Source organism: Pungitius pungitius, chromosome 17 (genome assembly GCF_949316345.1).
Source record: "Pungitius pungitius chromosome 17, fPunPun2.1, whole genome shotgun sequence".
Classification (NCBI taxonomy): Eukaryota; Metazoa; Chordata; class Actinopteri; order Perciformes; family Gasterosteidae; genus Pungitius; species Pungitius pungitius.
The window spans coordinates 5,177,796-5,193,715 of record NC_084916.1 but is presented as its reverse complement, the minus strand read 5'-3'; the positions used below and the strand labels follow the sequence as shown (position 1 = coordinate 5,193,715).

At 42.1% G+C, this 15,920-nt stretch overlaps 1 protein-coding gene across 1 annotated transcript in view; it reads left to right on the top strand.

The window, feature by feature from the left end:
• Nucleotides 1–245: 245 nt before the first annotated feature.
• nxph1 (neurexophilin 1) overlaps nucleotides 246–15,920 on the top strand; it is a 35,681-nt gene continuing 20,006 nt past the window's right edge. Inside the window, exon 1 of the mRNA XM_037474766.2 lies at nucleotides 246–787. Within this exon, the coding sequence (XP_037330663.1) occupies nucleotides 734–787 (54 nt within the window). The 5' untranslated portion in view covers nucleotides 246–733. The remainder of the gene's footprint in view (nucleotides 788–15,920) is intronic.

The window sequence follows — 15,920 nt, the reverse complement described above, 5'->3', positions numbered from 1 at the left end:
AATGCAGTAGGTGAAGATTCTTATTGCAAATCACGTGATGAGAACCAGCAGCTGTGCCGTATGGGTTCGGGTTCGAGGCTCTCTAGTTGGAAGCTGCCTGGAGTTATTGGCAGCAGAGTAGTGGATGTCAGCTCATTCATCTACATCAGGCGATCGAACCAGCAGCCAAACGAAGCGCGCGAGGGGAGAGAGAGAGAGAGAGAGAGAGGGGGGAAAGAAACTTGGCTTTCTTCATCCTCCTTGCGCCTTTGACCAATCTCCTCTCGTTGTATGCGTTCTTTCCCTGCCCAGCCCACCCTACCTCCATCTCCATCCGACCCTCCCTCGTCTCTTTCCCTCGTCCCTCCCCCCTAGAGCCAGAATCTCCCCCTGGTTGTGTCGCGGGCGCGCGCTATAAAGCTGACAGCTCCGCCACTTTCTTCAGATCGGAGGACTCCGACCTGCTGCGCGCGCCAAGCCGTCCTCCACTCCACTGACCCCTGGATTAACCGGCCAATTGCCGCCGCCTGTCGCCCCGCTGTCCCTCTACCTCCATCGGGTGCCCACAGCAGCAGCGTCCCCCCCCCCCTCCCCCCGGCCCAAGTCTCCAACTCTCACCTTTGTTCTGCAGCCATGGGGTGCGTGGTGTCCATTTCGCCGGGGCTGCTGTGAGGCGGATAGCGGGTGGATTTATGGTCCGGAGAGCCGCAGCGACCAGCCGAGGGACGTTAGCGGAACTTTGAGCTCCGAGAGGATGCGGGTGACGCGCTGGTGCGCCGTGCTCCTCCTGCCGCCTGCACTTTTCCTGGTGAGTCTCAGCCTTGCGCACTTAAAAACAACTTTTCTTCCACTTTGCTCTGTGCTGAAGAAATAGCCTTACAGCCATTTTCTCGCGTTAACACGACTCCAATATGCGCGTTTGGTGGCGCGCGCGTTGGTGAAGCGCGCCTCCTCAATGTGGAACAGCGGTGTTTTAAGTGTTTTGCAGTAAAAGTTCCCGCAGATCCGTTCATTGTTCCCGCTGCGTGTACAGTGGAGTCCTCTCTCTTGAGTGGGGTGTCCACGCACGGGAAACGTGATAAGACAAAGGAAAGACGGTTGTTTGAATGCTGAAACATCTGATACCTGAAAGCGGGGGGTCACTGGACGGCACCGGCAGTGAGACCGTCTCACGGGGGCGCCATAACAAACCGGAGAACTCAATCCACAGCACGTGAGAGCAGCTCCCCACGACGCACTCCACGCGAACCCGCCTGCCTTTCAATCGGGGAAGGACGCATGTGTATTAGATAGAAAACTTTTGGGTTTCGTTCAATACTAAAAATAGCCAGCTGATAGGAACAAGGGTTATTCCGAAAAGACGAAACGGAACATACACTCCAATAATACTTGGTTTAGCTGAAGTACGTTCTCATGTTTTAATTCACACATCTAATGTGACGCTTATTTTAGTCTGTTATTATTATTATTACGAAATATGATATCACTTTCTCACACAAACAGAGAGAATGATAATATTAAAAGAGAGGAAATGAATTAGTTTCTCTCTCTACTATTTAGATTTCAGGCCTGAAAGCCCCGATCTATCTCTTCTTTAATTAAGAATAGCCCATCAACATTAAAAAGTACAATACTTAAAAACAACATTTTATGTGTCTTACCTGTAGTTTAAACAGTAGCCTATGTATATTTTCTAATTGGAAAAAAATTAAAAAATGGGTTTCACCCCAATGCCTACAACTGTAATGCCTTATAAAATAGAGTTATTTTACGTTTTAAAATGAATAGTAATGCCTGTAAGAATTGTATTATTATGGAGATTCTATTAACGCCTTGTGTGTGGTTAGCAGGCCTAACAATTATACTATGTATTTCAATTCAAAACACATATTTAAATGAACAAAATGCGATAAAGTAATAGTTAAAGTTGCGCTGTACAACTGTCTGCCCAACTTTCTCAAGCATTTTTTTTACAACATTTCTTTTGTAATTCTCACTGACCACAGAAATGTGTTTGTGTGTTTTAATGCTGTGCAGTGGTGATGAAATCCACTTTATCCATTAACCGCCCCCCCCCCCCCCCCCCCATTTGCTCCCCGCCCAGAGTACACCGAGTTTACGTTGCTGCGGGGATTAGAGCTGAACTCTGGTGGTTTTATTCTCCGCTTAATCCTCTTGTCTAAGAGACGCGGCTTGACCCCAGTAGAGCGCGATACGGGAGGCACCGATCACCTGCCGGTTTACCGGCATCTCTCCGCTGTACCTCAATGCAACTCAGCTACATTTAATAGAGATGCACGTTCGGGGATAAACGGGCAACGGGGTCGGGTCTAATTCGGCTTGTTGTGTTATACGTCACACAGTTCAATGATCCACAATCAAAGTCTTTCAAATTGACTTCCATTTAATTGAATTTAATACCATATTATTAGGAATCTGGTATTTTCCTCATCCAAGTTGTCAGATATTTTAGTCATTCCGCAGTGTGTGAACATCTGGCTGAAGGAGGATAAGGAGACTTTTTTCTATTCTGAATTGCCGTTTTGATTTTTTTTTTTTGCCTAAAACTCCAGTATCATTAAATTATGTTTTTATTAATAATCTTATTTTTCCCATTTACCTTTTTTACGTGTCATTTTGTGTCGTCTATTAACAGTTGTGTATGTTTGGTGTGAATCTGCTAAATTATGTTGCTCTCCTTTATTTTGCTCTAATTCAAAGATTTGAGCCGTGCTGGCAACTTAAAAAAAAAAATTAAATCTATGTGGGCCTCGATGCGGCACTGTGACTTGAAGGTCCCCCCCCCCCCCCCCCCCTGGGATGCAGTGGACCACTGGAGACACATTAAAGTGTTATTATCACACGGTGCAAATGGGGCCTGCAGTGTCACGCAGTCCGCCCGGTGGGGGGGCAGAGAAAGTCCCACTGAGATCCCCACAGCACAGCTCACACAGTGTGACCCCCCCCCCCCTCCTCTTCCCAGTTTCAGTCCCTGAGCCCATAATAATAAAAAATACTAGTTGTTTCCGTTGAGTTCTTTGAAGCTGAAATCAACAACGGGCCCGCATTCATTCAAATCCCCCCCCCCCCGGAAGAAGTGCATTGTGTGTAGTCAGGTGATATGGGGGAAGAGCATTGAGAGGGTTGGGACTTTTTCTCTCAGCACAGATGTTCAACTAAGTGAACATTTCTCTCAATTGAGCCGCGTGCTGCTCAGCTTTTAGAGCAGCATGGAGGCGTCACTTTGGAGCTGTTCAAGAGCCGAGTACAAAAGGACCCGGAGTTCAGAGGGCCACACTTCAACCCCCCCCCACCCTCCTCTGCCCGGTTGCCCGCCTCTGTCCCCGACGCCGTTCCTTCCCGGTGACTCCCGCCTCCACGGGGCAGACATGAAATATGTAATATGCAAATGCAAATATGTACATGGGGGGTTTCAAAGGGGGGGGGGGGGGGGGGGTTTGAGTGGCCTTTAAGGTGGGGTCAAGAGATTTATTTATTGAAGATAAAATTACATGGTAAACAAAAAGTATGTAATTTACATGTGATGTATATAACTATTATAGATATTCATAATAAGGAGCAAAGTTATGTTTGATGTTTGAGATGAGAGCACCAACAAGATGATTTTCAAACTATTAACCAAGTAGGTGCTCAAATAGTGTCATGATATTTTTGTTTTAACCTCAGATATCGTCACCATCACCATCAAATCTAAATTCATTCATTTTTTTTTTAATTGCTCTAAAGCAGAATTCTGAGTAAATATTATAAGGCTTTCAAAAAGAAATATGTTTGAAACTGGGGTGTCTGGTGTGAACTTTGACCTCCAATCCGAGTGCTGCTGTGAGACTGCCCAGGAAGATTGATGGTGCACAACTTTGGAATACACGTGTGAAGGTGACCTGGTCTTCTTGCACTGCTTTATAATGTAACTGTAACCTATGTGATCCTGACTCTGTGAGTCCTGGCCCCCCCTTGATCTTGGCTCAGCCCCCCCCCCCCCCCCCCCCCCCCCATGCTCCCTCAAACAACCGGAACAGCACTTGACCTTGGTGTTTGGCCATAAAGTCAATGATAAAACCCCTAACTGTGGCGCCTGGAATGGGCACTTTGGGCTCCTGGTTATTTTTCTTCGCAGCATGCATCATTGCAGGGAGGCCTATTCGGGCGTGGGGGGGGTCAGGGAGGCTGTGCTAAGGAAAATCCACCCCGGATTTGGATCTTCCATATAGGGTTTAATTGGAATTGAATCTCTCTCAAATATTCCCAGAACAACACCCAGTCCGACTTTGCAGCCTGAATGTCAGCAGAATGTGTGTGTGTGTTTGTGTGTGTGTGTGTGTGTGTGTGGTGTGTGTTGGTTGTTTGTGCGCATGGACAGTAGGTTTGAGGTGGCATTTGTGATTAATGGCCTCAGCCTCCATTCTCTCCTCAACGAGCTGCTCCACATTTTCAATCGCATCACAGTTCAGAGGTCAAAGCTGCGGATCGCTGAAAGACGTTGTTCTCTGAGAAACCAGCCCCAGCCCGCGGCCCGGGTTTGATCCTGAGGGGAACTTCCCTCCCCCCTCTCATCTTCTCCCCTTCTTGATAGTGGCACTTTGAAGTAGAGAGGGAGAGAGAAATGTCTCTGAAGCGAGTAGATAACCTCGTCCGACCTGCTTTACATCTCCAGGAAGTCCTCCGGTTCCTCATGGCTGCATTGGTGGAACAGACCTCCCTGAAAATCACCTGCATTCTTTTTTTTCAGCTTGTTTTTTATTCACATTTTATACTTTAAATCAGGAAAATTGAAAATACAGTTGAACTATTGATCTGCTTTACAATAAGAATGATTTCAATGAATGTTTTTTTTTTAAGTTTCCATAACCTGGTGGGAAGAAAACCTCCAGATTACACATCCGGGTATATTTGACTACTTTGTCTACCCGTGTCTGTGGTGGTGATATCTTATTAGTATAATTATTATATTAGTTTAATTAGCCACCCTGTATACTTGGAGTTTTTACACAATGGGTCTTTAAAGGTGTTTATCTCTTCTACACTGAACTTTTTCCTCTTTCGTTCCAATCTACATCCCAATTCAATTCATTTTATTTTGTATAGCCCAAAATCGCAAATTACAAATTTGCCTCAGAGGGCTTCCCTATCCCAAGTGGATTGGTCTTATATTATTCACGGCCTGGTTTATTTATTTATTTCACTCTCATACATGGGATGATAGAAAGAGAAACCTCTGACTCTGACACGTCTGAAACATGTTTTTAACTGGGGGGGCTTTTACAATATATAAGCCCATTGTTTTGCCCCTGCCTTTACTGGGCTGGTACTATCTCAGCACTCTTGTCAACATTTAACCTTCAACTTGAGGAACAAAGCTCTAAAAATCCCCTGCACAGCAAAGGCCAAGCACCAAAGATCAGACGGACAGTTCATTACAGCAATGTTTTCACTAAGCTTTTCTCTCAGGACTACAATAGGCAGCAATAACACTGTGTCCAATTATTCTTTTGTTTGTGCATTTTAACAAATGTTCTCACACAACACAGGTTCCATTCTTTAAAAAATGACATGTTACATATCAGCTGTACAGCTGTTATTATCCAACATGTGAGAATGAGTGAGTGTAATGGGGACCATTTGGCATTGTTGGTCTAATCAGAGTCTGGTTCACTGACTCCACTCTAATGGTGCTCCATAAAATCTGCTCCACAGCTTCTCCCAAACGGTGACATTCTGGCAGCTTCTCTTTACAATTTCAGTCCAGTTTACCCCTTATGCCTCCAATTTGCTACCTCTGATAGACATGGCCCATACGTCTGGAGCCTGAAATAGATGCTGGAGATAGAAGAGCAGACAGCAAAGGACGCGAAAGAGAAAGGAGATGAAATGCAAGCACTTACATGGTTAATAATGCGCCACCAGATGCTTTGTATTATTTATACCTGATAATATAATTCAATTCCAATTGCCCACACAACCTAAACAACAAAGAGAAAGTCCCATATAATAAGTTATTTTATTTGTGTTGGCTTAATAGTGTTCCTATTTCATTCCCTGCAGGCAGCCATACAACTGTGAGGACAAGATGCCTCATTGCCTTACCTTTGCCAATTGTTTTTATTAAATGTAATGTGAGTTCAATTCAATTCATTTTGTAAAGTCCAAAATTTCACTCCACATACTGTATATTTGATGAGGAGAAAGTCTGCAAACAACACAAGCAAATAATAATAAATACACTTTAACAAAAAAGGGAGGGGAGAGGAAAAAAGCTGAAAGGCATAAAAAAAGGGACAATTCAGTATATGATAACACAAATCAATGAAATTCAAATTTTAGGCTATGCCCCAGAGTGGCTTCAGCCCCCCTAAAATAGGGTGCACACATCTTTTTGGGATTCCGTGTTTTAGCTGCAGCGGCTCCGGCTGAAGTTAATCATTAAGTAGACGTACTGTATGTGTGAGAAGGTTAACACAGGGCAGCTTTACAGCTGTTTAGTGATGTGCTGCCCTACTCTTTGATCTGATGACTAACTGGAACAGGGCCCACAAAGATGCTGCACTCTGAAATAGTGGAAATGGAAAGGCGGAGGGCGCCTCCCTCCTCTGTGTTGGATCTGCCATTGGAGCTCACATCCGACATTCACACCTCCCGCCGGTGGGAATTAGCAACCGTGTCAATTATCTCCTACTTTGGATCTCACCATCCCGTTACGTCACAATGAGCGGCCAAGCGGCCACTAACGCCCCACTTCAGAAATCACTCCAGAGTGCTGAACCATCCAAGGTCTAACGCATATACTGGGTGTCTTTACTGGAGTATTTCTGGAGCATTGCAGTGGAATGTGGAGGGATATTACTTATTGTTCTAAAACCTGTCATGAACCCAGCTGCAGACTGTCTAAAAAGCTATTAAATAATTCTATTATCTGTATTTCGCTGGGGAGGAACACATTAAAATATGGACCTGTCCATCACATTACTAAACTAAATTACTGAACTCTGGCGTCGTGAAACTTTCTTTTCTCATCCAAGACTTGCAATCCAGTTATAAATCTACAACTAGTTTTGTCAATCATTTAATAGTTACATCAGGGCTGCTGTATATGACTCACAAAACATGGTTATTTATTTTTAATGCTTAATTTCTCTCACACATATATTGCATTCTGAGCTGTTGCCATAGTAACTAATGCAGCAGCCCAACATGGAGTCTTTTGTTGAGGCCCTTTTGACTATCAAGGTTCTAATTGTATCATCAACAAAAATGGATTTTACATTATTAACGTATTAGTTTCAATCATATTACTCCTGTTTTGTGGTTGCAGTTGAATTACATCACTAATGCAACAGAACACATGGTCAACATTTTCAATAGACTTTATTATGGAGTATGCACTTAACATCAATGCTAATGTCAGCCATAAAAAGTAGTTTTTCTTACCCAATGTAAGATTTTTCTAGATCCTATTCAATTCCAGCGTTAAAACACTGAAATGACCTCGCCACCCCCCAAAAGGTTTTGGAGATATCAAGTTGCGCAACAATTTCCCTTATTTATTTGTTATTTTGTTGAACACTGCCGTTATCTATTTGCATCTGTTCTCCTTACACAATCTCAGTAATATAGATATCAATAAATAGCAGAGAACAGCAAAATCCTGACCTTCAATCTCCCAAGTGGCGACTCTTTCCTCACTTTATTGTGCAGAACCATGGATGAATGAAATGGGAGATGTGGAACAAAGGAGGGGTAGGAGCAGAGGAGGGAGGCGTTTATGAGTGACTTTTATGCTCAGCCTGCTTTACAAGTACACTGCTCCAATTTGTTGTCAACAGCCCCATGTCTGTGAAGCCGGGGCTTTTTGTGCGGTCGCCACTCCGAGCCAACAAGCTGATACGTACATGTAATGCAGCTGAGGAGAAGCACAGATAGAAGGATGCGTATTCTTGACACACATGGGTTTTTATTGACAAATAAATAAATAGTCTAGTCAGTCTCAACTGTTAAAGTCAGGCGGCAAACTCAGTTCTGCAGAGGGAAGCCAATGCGGAAGTGTTTTAAAACCTGCAAAATCTCTATTGACCAGCAGGGGTCAATCCTCTGGTTACAAATAGAAGTCTGATTGTATAGACGTTTATGGAAAAATGACTTGATTTATTCCCTCAGCAATCATTAAACACCCGTTTATGGTCTCAACTTCTAGTTTAAGGTCCTCTTCCATACAGTATGATGTTACTTTAGTAAATGATGGACCATTTAGAATCAAATAGAGCATAAAGACGGGTATGGTTAAAGGTAGGATTACTGTGATTGAGCAGTCAATGACGCTGTACAGGGCTGTATGATCTCTACCATCTACCATCTCCATACGTAACTTCTGTTTTTTCATTATAAAAATAGCATGGTAATCGCCATAATCCAACATTGCAACAACAAAATAAAAAATCTCAGTAGTCAACTCGATCTAGTCTAGTCGATTTTGCGTGTTTTGGGCTTTGGGTGTTAAAAAAAAGCGAGGCAATCATTATTTAGTTTGGAGGGAATTGTTGAAGTTGTTTTTTTAAATGTTGTCTTAGCATTATGTAAAGTAACATCAGATCAAATATAAGCTGAAATGACATATTTAGTCCATAATGTGTTTACCTGCTGCCAACATATATTCTATATTATTTTACAATAGTTTACCTACTTTACCTACTTAGATCTTTAATTTCCTTAGAGGTGTATATGTAGCATTCCATAATTTAAATTGTACTCAATATTTATGTATTTAGCTGCTGGGAGCTTTCACACACTGTTACACCTCCAACTTAGAAAGGAAGGGAAGATGCTCCAAGAAAAACATCACTTTCTTTTATGCACTACTCAATTTTGAGATTATGGCAAAATTGTTTCTAAATGATGTCCAAAAGACCCATTGAGGTGTTTATTTAAGTTATAATTATGTATATCTGTATCTCTCCATGGGGACCAAACAATTAGCTTATAAAGAATATGGAAAGGCACATTTTCGAACAAATCAATACATGTTTACCACATCTAGTTTGCAAGATTTTTAACATTACAAATTCACAACATTAACTGATTCAAACGTACAAATGACCAGGACCAGACGTATTGATTTCCATCAGGTAGTGAAATAAATGCATAAGTTTAGGTCTAAATTTAAATTAACATTTAAGAAGGAGACATGGCTCTCTTTTAACGTAGAAGGCACTAAAGAGAGTGGATGTTTATGCAAAACTATTCAGCCCCCCCTTCACAAACCTACATCTAGGTCCAAAGTAAGGATTGTCACTTGAATAATAACAAAATGAATTTTCTCCACCAACAGTCTTTAATGTAGCTTATCCTGGTTTTCTAATCAATACCTCACAACGTACACCTTTGTGTCCTTTTTTTTCTCTGAAGTGAGAGACGATGGAATGGATCGATCACGGCCCTTATCGGCTCCCCAAATGCTGCAAATGACAGGGCTTCCCTACAGATTGTGGGCACATCGATTTCCAGTGTTACAATTCTAGATATGTTTTTTTCACTGTGGATGTTTTCAGTCACAGCGGAGGGAAGGGGAAACAGCCAGGAGGAGTGGGTGTCAGCAGTCAATCACATGTCAGCCGAACGAGGCTCCTCTCGTGGAGAGGCGAGGACAAAGACCAGGAGAAGCCTGCCATTCCTCCCTTATCGCTCTTTCTCATTTACCGCTCCTCGTCTGGTTATCTCGCTCTCTCTGACTTCCATTCTCCAAACTCTATCCTCCAACTCACTTGAATGACTCCTCTTATCAAGCTGACCCCTGGACTTCAAACCCTCCCTTCCTTCCTCATAGGAATCACATGCACTCCTTTGCCATTTTGCTAGATTTCGTAGTCCTTCTTATCATCCCAATACCATAGCTGTGTGATTTCCTACCTCAGAGGGATGGCCTTCCATGCAGGGGCCGCGTTCAAACAACAGTGCAAACACGCTCACATGCATATCCCTGTTTACCGTCACCCCCCCCCCCCCCCCAGTTAAAAGAGATCCATGTTCTCAGATCCATGTTCCGAGGATGGATTAAAGCTGAAGGGAGGGGCACAGCGCTGCAGACAGCTAGTGTTCAGTAGCAGCTCCTGTGCTCCTGTGCACATCAAAGCCCATCAAGTTTTAGAATCAGACGGATACCCCATGCACATGTTTTTGCATTCCTTTGCTTTTAATTGGGTTGAACCTTCCTCCGTATTCATGTGAACAGAGCTGGATGAAGAGTGTTTACTTAGGTTTGACAAAAAAAACTCTCAAATGCCTCCTGATGCCTGTATGCCTGTAAGATTGTGGATTCATGTGTCCTTGTTCTTCATCGTAGTCTTCAGTGGCACAAGAGCAGATTCTGAGTAAAAGGTAGAACAGAACCTTCAGCTGAGACACACACCTACCTGCTGGACCCAACGGAGGGAAGGGAGCCAGCAAATAACTACAACCAGCACCCTGCTGCAGTAAAACGAGAGGTTTTGTAAAGGGACACACTCGTCTACACAGACCTACAAAGCCGACACACACTGAAAGTTCTCGTCAAAGCTTTAACTCGAGGCCCTTTCAGCGGGCGAGACAGTGTAATAACACTCAGCTGGGGGAAGGTACGATACCCTTTGGGTTTTTTATAAGCTTTGGGACTGCATTTGGTTGCCAGACCGGATGGTTCTTGGTACGAAATTAATCGTTCAAGCAAATACGAAGCAGAGACCCCTGAGGACATTCAAATTAATTAAATGAAAGAGAAAAGTGAATTGTTAATCAAAGGGGGAATCAGTGTGACGAAATGTGGATACTTTGTTTTGCCAAAATGGCCAGTGGTACGAATTTATTGAGTGAGATTTTTTTTCTCTCACTGTGCCACTTTTTCTTGCTTTTGAACTTAACTAAACAGATTAAAATAATTGTCTCAGAGCTACTTTACATTAGACTAAATGGTTATTTCCATGGAAACCCCCTGGGAAACTGGTAGGAAATGACAGCAGTAAAAAAACATCTCGTCTTTAGTGCAAAAAGGGGAGAATGTTTCTCTTGCAGCTGTTTGAACAACCTCCCAGTGGATCCCAGGGAGCCTAAGATTAATATAAAACCGTTTAGTACTGCAACATTTACTATAATCAATAACTATAAAATCATTATATTGTTCTTTCATTTCATTACTTTTCCTCTCTTTTACAACATTAATTTATTCCTTTTCTCACTGTTTGATAATTATTTACATGTGATTTACTTTAAACTGCACTAACATGCATCATACGTGCTATACCATGGATAGTATGAAATATTATTCATTGTATTACATTGTCTGTGCTATTTAAACAAGAAATGCTTTTTTAACACTTGCATTTTAAAAACATTTATCAGTACCATAATATTTTATTTCGTAAATATAATTGCAGCTGTATTCATAAAGTAATGCACATTGTTGCAAGAATAATAATTGTAAATATATCTATCTAGCTTGTATATTCACATTGCTACCGTATGTATAAATGAATCTGTATATACAGTATACTTTATATTTAGCACTCAGTAGGGAAGAGGATATGGAAAAAAACTACCTACCATTTTTACACCCGTCTTAACATTACAATATGAGCACATTAAAGAAAAGAAAAGAAAAGAAAAGCTGGTTGACATCTGGGTGTCACTGTTTTCCACATCTGCATGAGTTGATGAACTTGCTAAGACCTCTATATGTAAATGACCATTTAGTCACAGTGGTTCTCAGCTGGTCTCATTGGCTGCGGAACCCACCATCACAACTTAATGAAAAGCCACGAACCACATTGCTTATTATTATTTAGAAGTAAGAGCAGCAAAGATGCTGCAGTGAGTACAAATAAATTAACTGATGGATACCACTTTGAGAAATATCGCAGTAGAGTTAGAATGTCATGATCTACTGCTACCAAACGGTAATAAGAAGTAGAAAAAATTACTTTTTGAGTAATGAACCCAGCAGTAAATAGAGCTGGATCTGTTCTTGCAGAGTGTCTCCGGTTCGCACATTCACCAATATAACCCAAGTTTATATTTTCGACTCAGCTGAAAATTCCAAACCCTTTGGCTCCGAGTTTCAAGTTAATGGCTCCGGCAGTAAAGAAAGAAATGCAGTCGAGCTAATTTAATTTGTTGGCTTCTGCAGATTCCGTACAGTCAGCATAAATGTGTTTAAGCTGCATGAGCAGGAGGAGATGATGGGGCGGGACACCATGTAGTGACAGCGTGTCTGTGCCCGGATGCCGAGCAGTGATTGACAGGTGAAAGAGTCTTTAACGACTTGCTTGCTTGTCAGAGAAAGGCAGGATCTTCTTCCCTGTATTCAACCTGAGCATCACCTCTTAAACGCCCCTCGCCCTTCTGCTCTTAGTCACCCACGTGAAATTGTCAATCAGGAATCCCGTACAATCATTTGTAACACATTAGCATTAGCGTGTGTGTATTTGGCTGATTGTACACAAGGAAATGTTTTTAATAGGGCTGTCAAAAATAGCGTGCTAACAACGTTAATTAGTTGTTTTTTGTTGATTACGTCAATTTTTGTAACACATTTCACGCATGCGCAGTGTGACAAATTATTCAGGTCAGGAAAGTACCTCTTCCTCTACGGAATGCACTTCATCCTATACAACACATTACTGCCACCTGCAGGCATATGTCAGGCCGTCAGGTTCAGCAAGTCGTTTGCCCCAGTCCACACTAGCACCTGTGCGGGTGCCAGCGTGGGGTGCTCTACTGCGATATTTCTCAAAGTGGTATCCATCATTTAATTTATTTGTACTCACTGCAGCATCTTTGCTGCTCTTACTTCTAAATAATAATAAGCAATGTGGTTCGGGGTGCTAGCGGTTTTCTTTGCAGCGCCAGTCTCATCTTTTTCCGTTCTAATTGCCGCGCTCGACTTCAAGGTATAACCTTTATTATTGTTGGGTCTGAAACGGCGCGCCCAGTGACGGGTGGTGCAGCAATATTGTTGTTCGGGTGGATAATCGGGAGAAATTCGGGAGAAAGGTCGGTCCGGGAGATTTTCTGGAGGGGCTTTGAAATTCGGGAGTCTCTCGTAAAAAATATCGGGAGGGTTGACATGTCTGGTCACCGCAGCCCTGGACCATCAGGAGCACAAACTCGTTTTGCCGACCGCAGCAGAGTGGGATAAACTGCAGAGGCTCAAGACCCTTCTACAGCCATGCAGGGAAATCAGTCTGTAACTTATCAAATAACATTGATTTGATTATTTTCTGGAATGAATTAAACCAAGTCAAATATCAATAACATGTATTTATGTAAAAAATAATAATGATGATAATAATAATGATAATTATGTATCTGTGTCCTGTTATTTATCTTTAGTATGCATTTCAGAAAGAAAAAATTGTTAGCATTAAGGTGTAATTGCAAATAGTGATTAATCATGATTAATCCACTGAAAATTCTGATTAATTTGATTAACATTTTTAACCATTTGACAGCCCTAGTTTTTAATCATTAGCCTCAGGATCATGGCTAATGAATCATTGCAATCCAGTCGCTGCTTCATGGTTACACTGGAAGACGTATCCTAATGTTGGGAAAGGCAGGAGGTCGTATTTAGTTAATAAAGTTCACAAGTGTGAAACTTATTGATATCAATAGAAATATTAGATATGATATCAGATAAGATAGTAAGATAATTCTAACTGATATTCATATAACACACGGCAATCTAGTCTGACCAACCTGCCAAAGACAATGATGGTGCAGTTCTACACGGCCATCATCGAGTCCATCCTCTGCTCCTCCATCACCGTGTGGTACGCTGCAGCCACAGCCAAGGACAAGGGCAGGCTGCAGCGTGTCATCTGCTCTGCAGAGAGGGTGATTGGCTGAAATCTGCCGTCTCTCCAGGACGCTTCTAGGACTTTGAAGCGGGCCAGTAGGATGGTAGCCGACCCCTCTCACCCTGGACATAAACTGTTTGTGCCCCTTCCATCTGGCAGAAGGCTGAGGTCCATTAGGACTAAGACCTCCCGCTACACTAACAGTTTCTTCCCATCGGCAGTCATGCTCATCAACAGAGCCTGGGTCCCCTCTGACTGACTCTCACTTTCTACATGCACATAAACTATGTCACTTTCACTTGTCACTTTCTGTTGGCTGGTGCACTTTATTTTTATTTTTAACTCAACTAATCCATAGCTTTACATTACTAACCCATAGCATTATATTTTTATCTTATTCCTGCACTACGTCGTCTGTGCAACATTGTAGTGTCTCGATCTGTTGCTGGCCGCCGCCCTCAATGACACAAAACATTTCCTCCTCTTTCCTTCAGGCTCAAAGCTCATGATTCCGTTTCATTCCATGGCAACACAAAGTTGTTCCACTGAGGTGTAGTTCCTTTTCAGTTTATTAGTGAGCTTTTTACTTTTACTGAATACATTAATGCTTAAAATCTTAAAGGTTGTGTTCATTTGTGAAGATTATCTTGCCATTTAATTTAATTTTCATAATAATCTCAGATCAAAAGGAATAAACCCATTGTCTTTTTTTATGTTGACTCCCTGGCTAACCTTCAAATATACATTGGTGGTTCAGACTGGTCTCATGCAGGACTTGTAGCTATACCTAAGAAAAAATTGCCTGACTACTTTGAAGGAATCCCATAAAATAAAAGTTTATTTCAATACTCATATAATGGGTCCAAGTCATTGACAAGCATATAAACCCCCTACAGACTTTTATAACTTTTTGGTTTTCCATTCAATTAAATTCAGTTTATTCTGTGTAGACCAAAACCACAAAATACAAATTTCCTTTAGAGTGCTTTACAATCTTTACAGACCATCACATGGGCACAATAAAAACTACCCCGACATGATGAAACCGGAAAATTGCAAGAAATTGTGGATAGAAATGAGGGAACGCAGGAAGCACAACATTGTGTTGCATTGGATTCAATTATACACATTTTTCTCATGACCACCAAATTTAGTTATCTAAAAAATGAGATAACATTGCATGCCCATAATAACAAAGCACAGTAATGGATCATTTAGTCCAGGCAGGCACGGAGGTTACATGTTCCATACACTCGTGCATGGACATCTGTTTCAATAGGCAGTCCATACAGACATACAGACCATTGACGTCCATTCAGTCTGCAGCTGCAGTCTGATGCAGCTGCTGTACCAACACTGAGCTGCCTGCTGTTTGCTTTCAGAGATGTAACCCCCCCCCCCTCCCCCACACACACACACACACACATCCCCATGTTCCCCCTGGATTAACACTTAGTTTAATATGCATTTTGAATGGTTATAGAGTTCGGTGAGGTTCAATAAATGTAGCGTAGTGTCCAATATTACAGAGCTTTAACACAAGATATTTTTGAGACAACAATGAGAGAGACTGTTTATCAATAGTTTCTGACTTCCCCTCCACGGCTCTCAGCGCCAGCTCCATATGCTCTTTATGAAGATGTTTATCTCTAATACAAAGCCAACTTCCAGCAGTGGATTAATCCACTTGTTGTGCTCTAGTGAGCACACAGTGTTTGTGGTATGAAGTCAAAATAAAATGCAGGATCGATGGTAATGACGGAACTTATTGTGACCCAGTTGAACAGTGTTGATCATTATTGTGTTTTTAATAGTTTATGACAGTGGTCCTCCATGGCACAGAGGAACAAAGTATATCAGGTCTGTTTTGTTATTGACAAACCCATTCAGGTCACCCTCTCACACACACACACCAACATGCATTTACACCTTCCAACCTTCTCTTCTCTTTCGCAATTAAAACCAGCCTTTCCCATCAATCTGAACATGGCAGTCCGCTCCCCACCACCGTGATTAATGACACACGGCATTGGGCTGAAAGGCACACTGTGAAGACAATGCGCATTTTAAATGCCCATTACTACTACAAAAGTCCCACAGAGC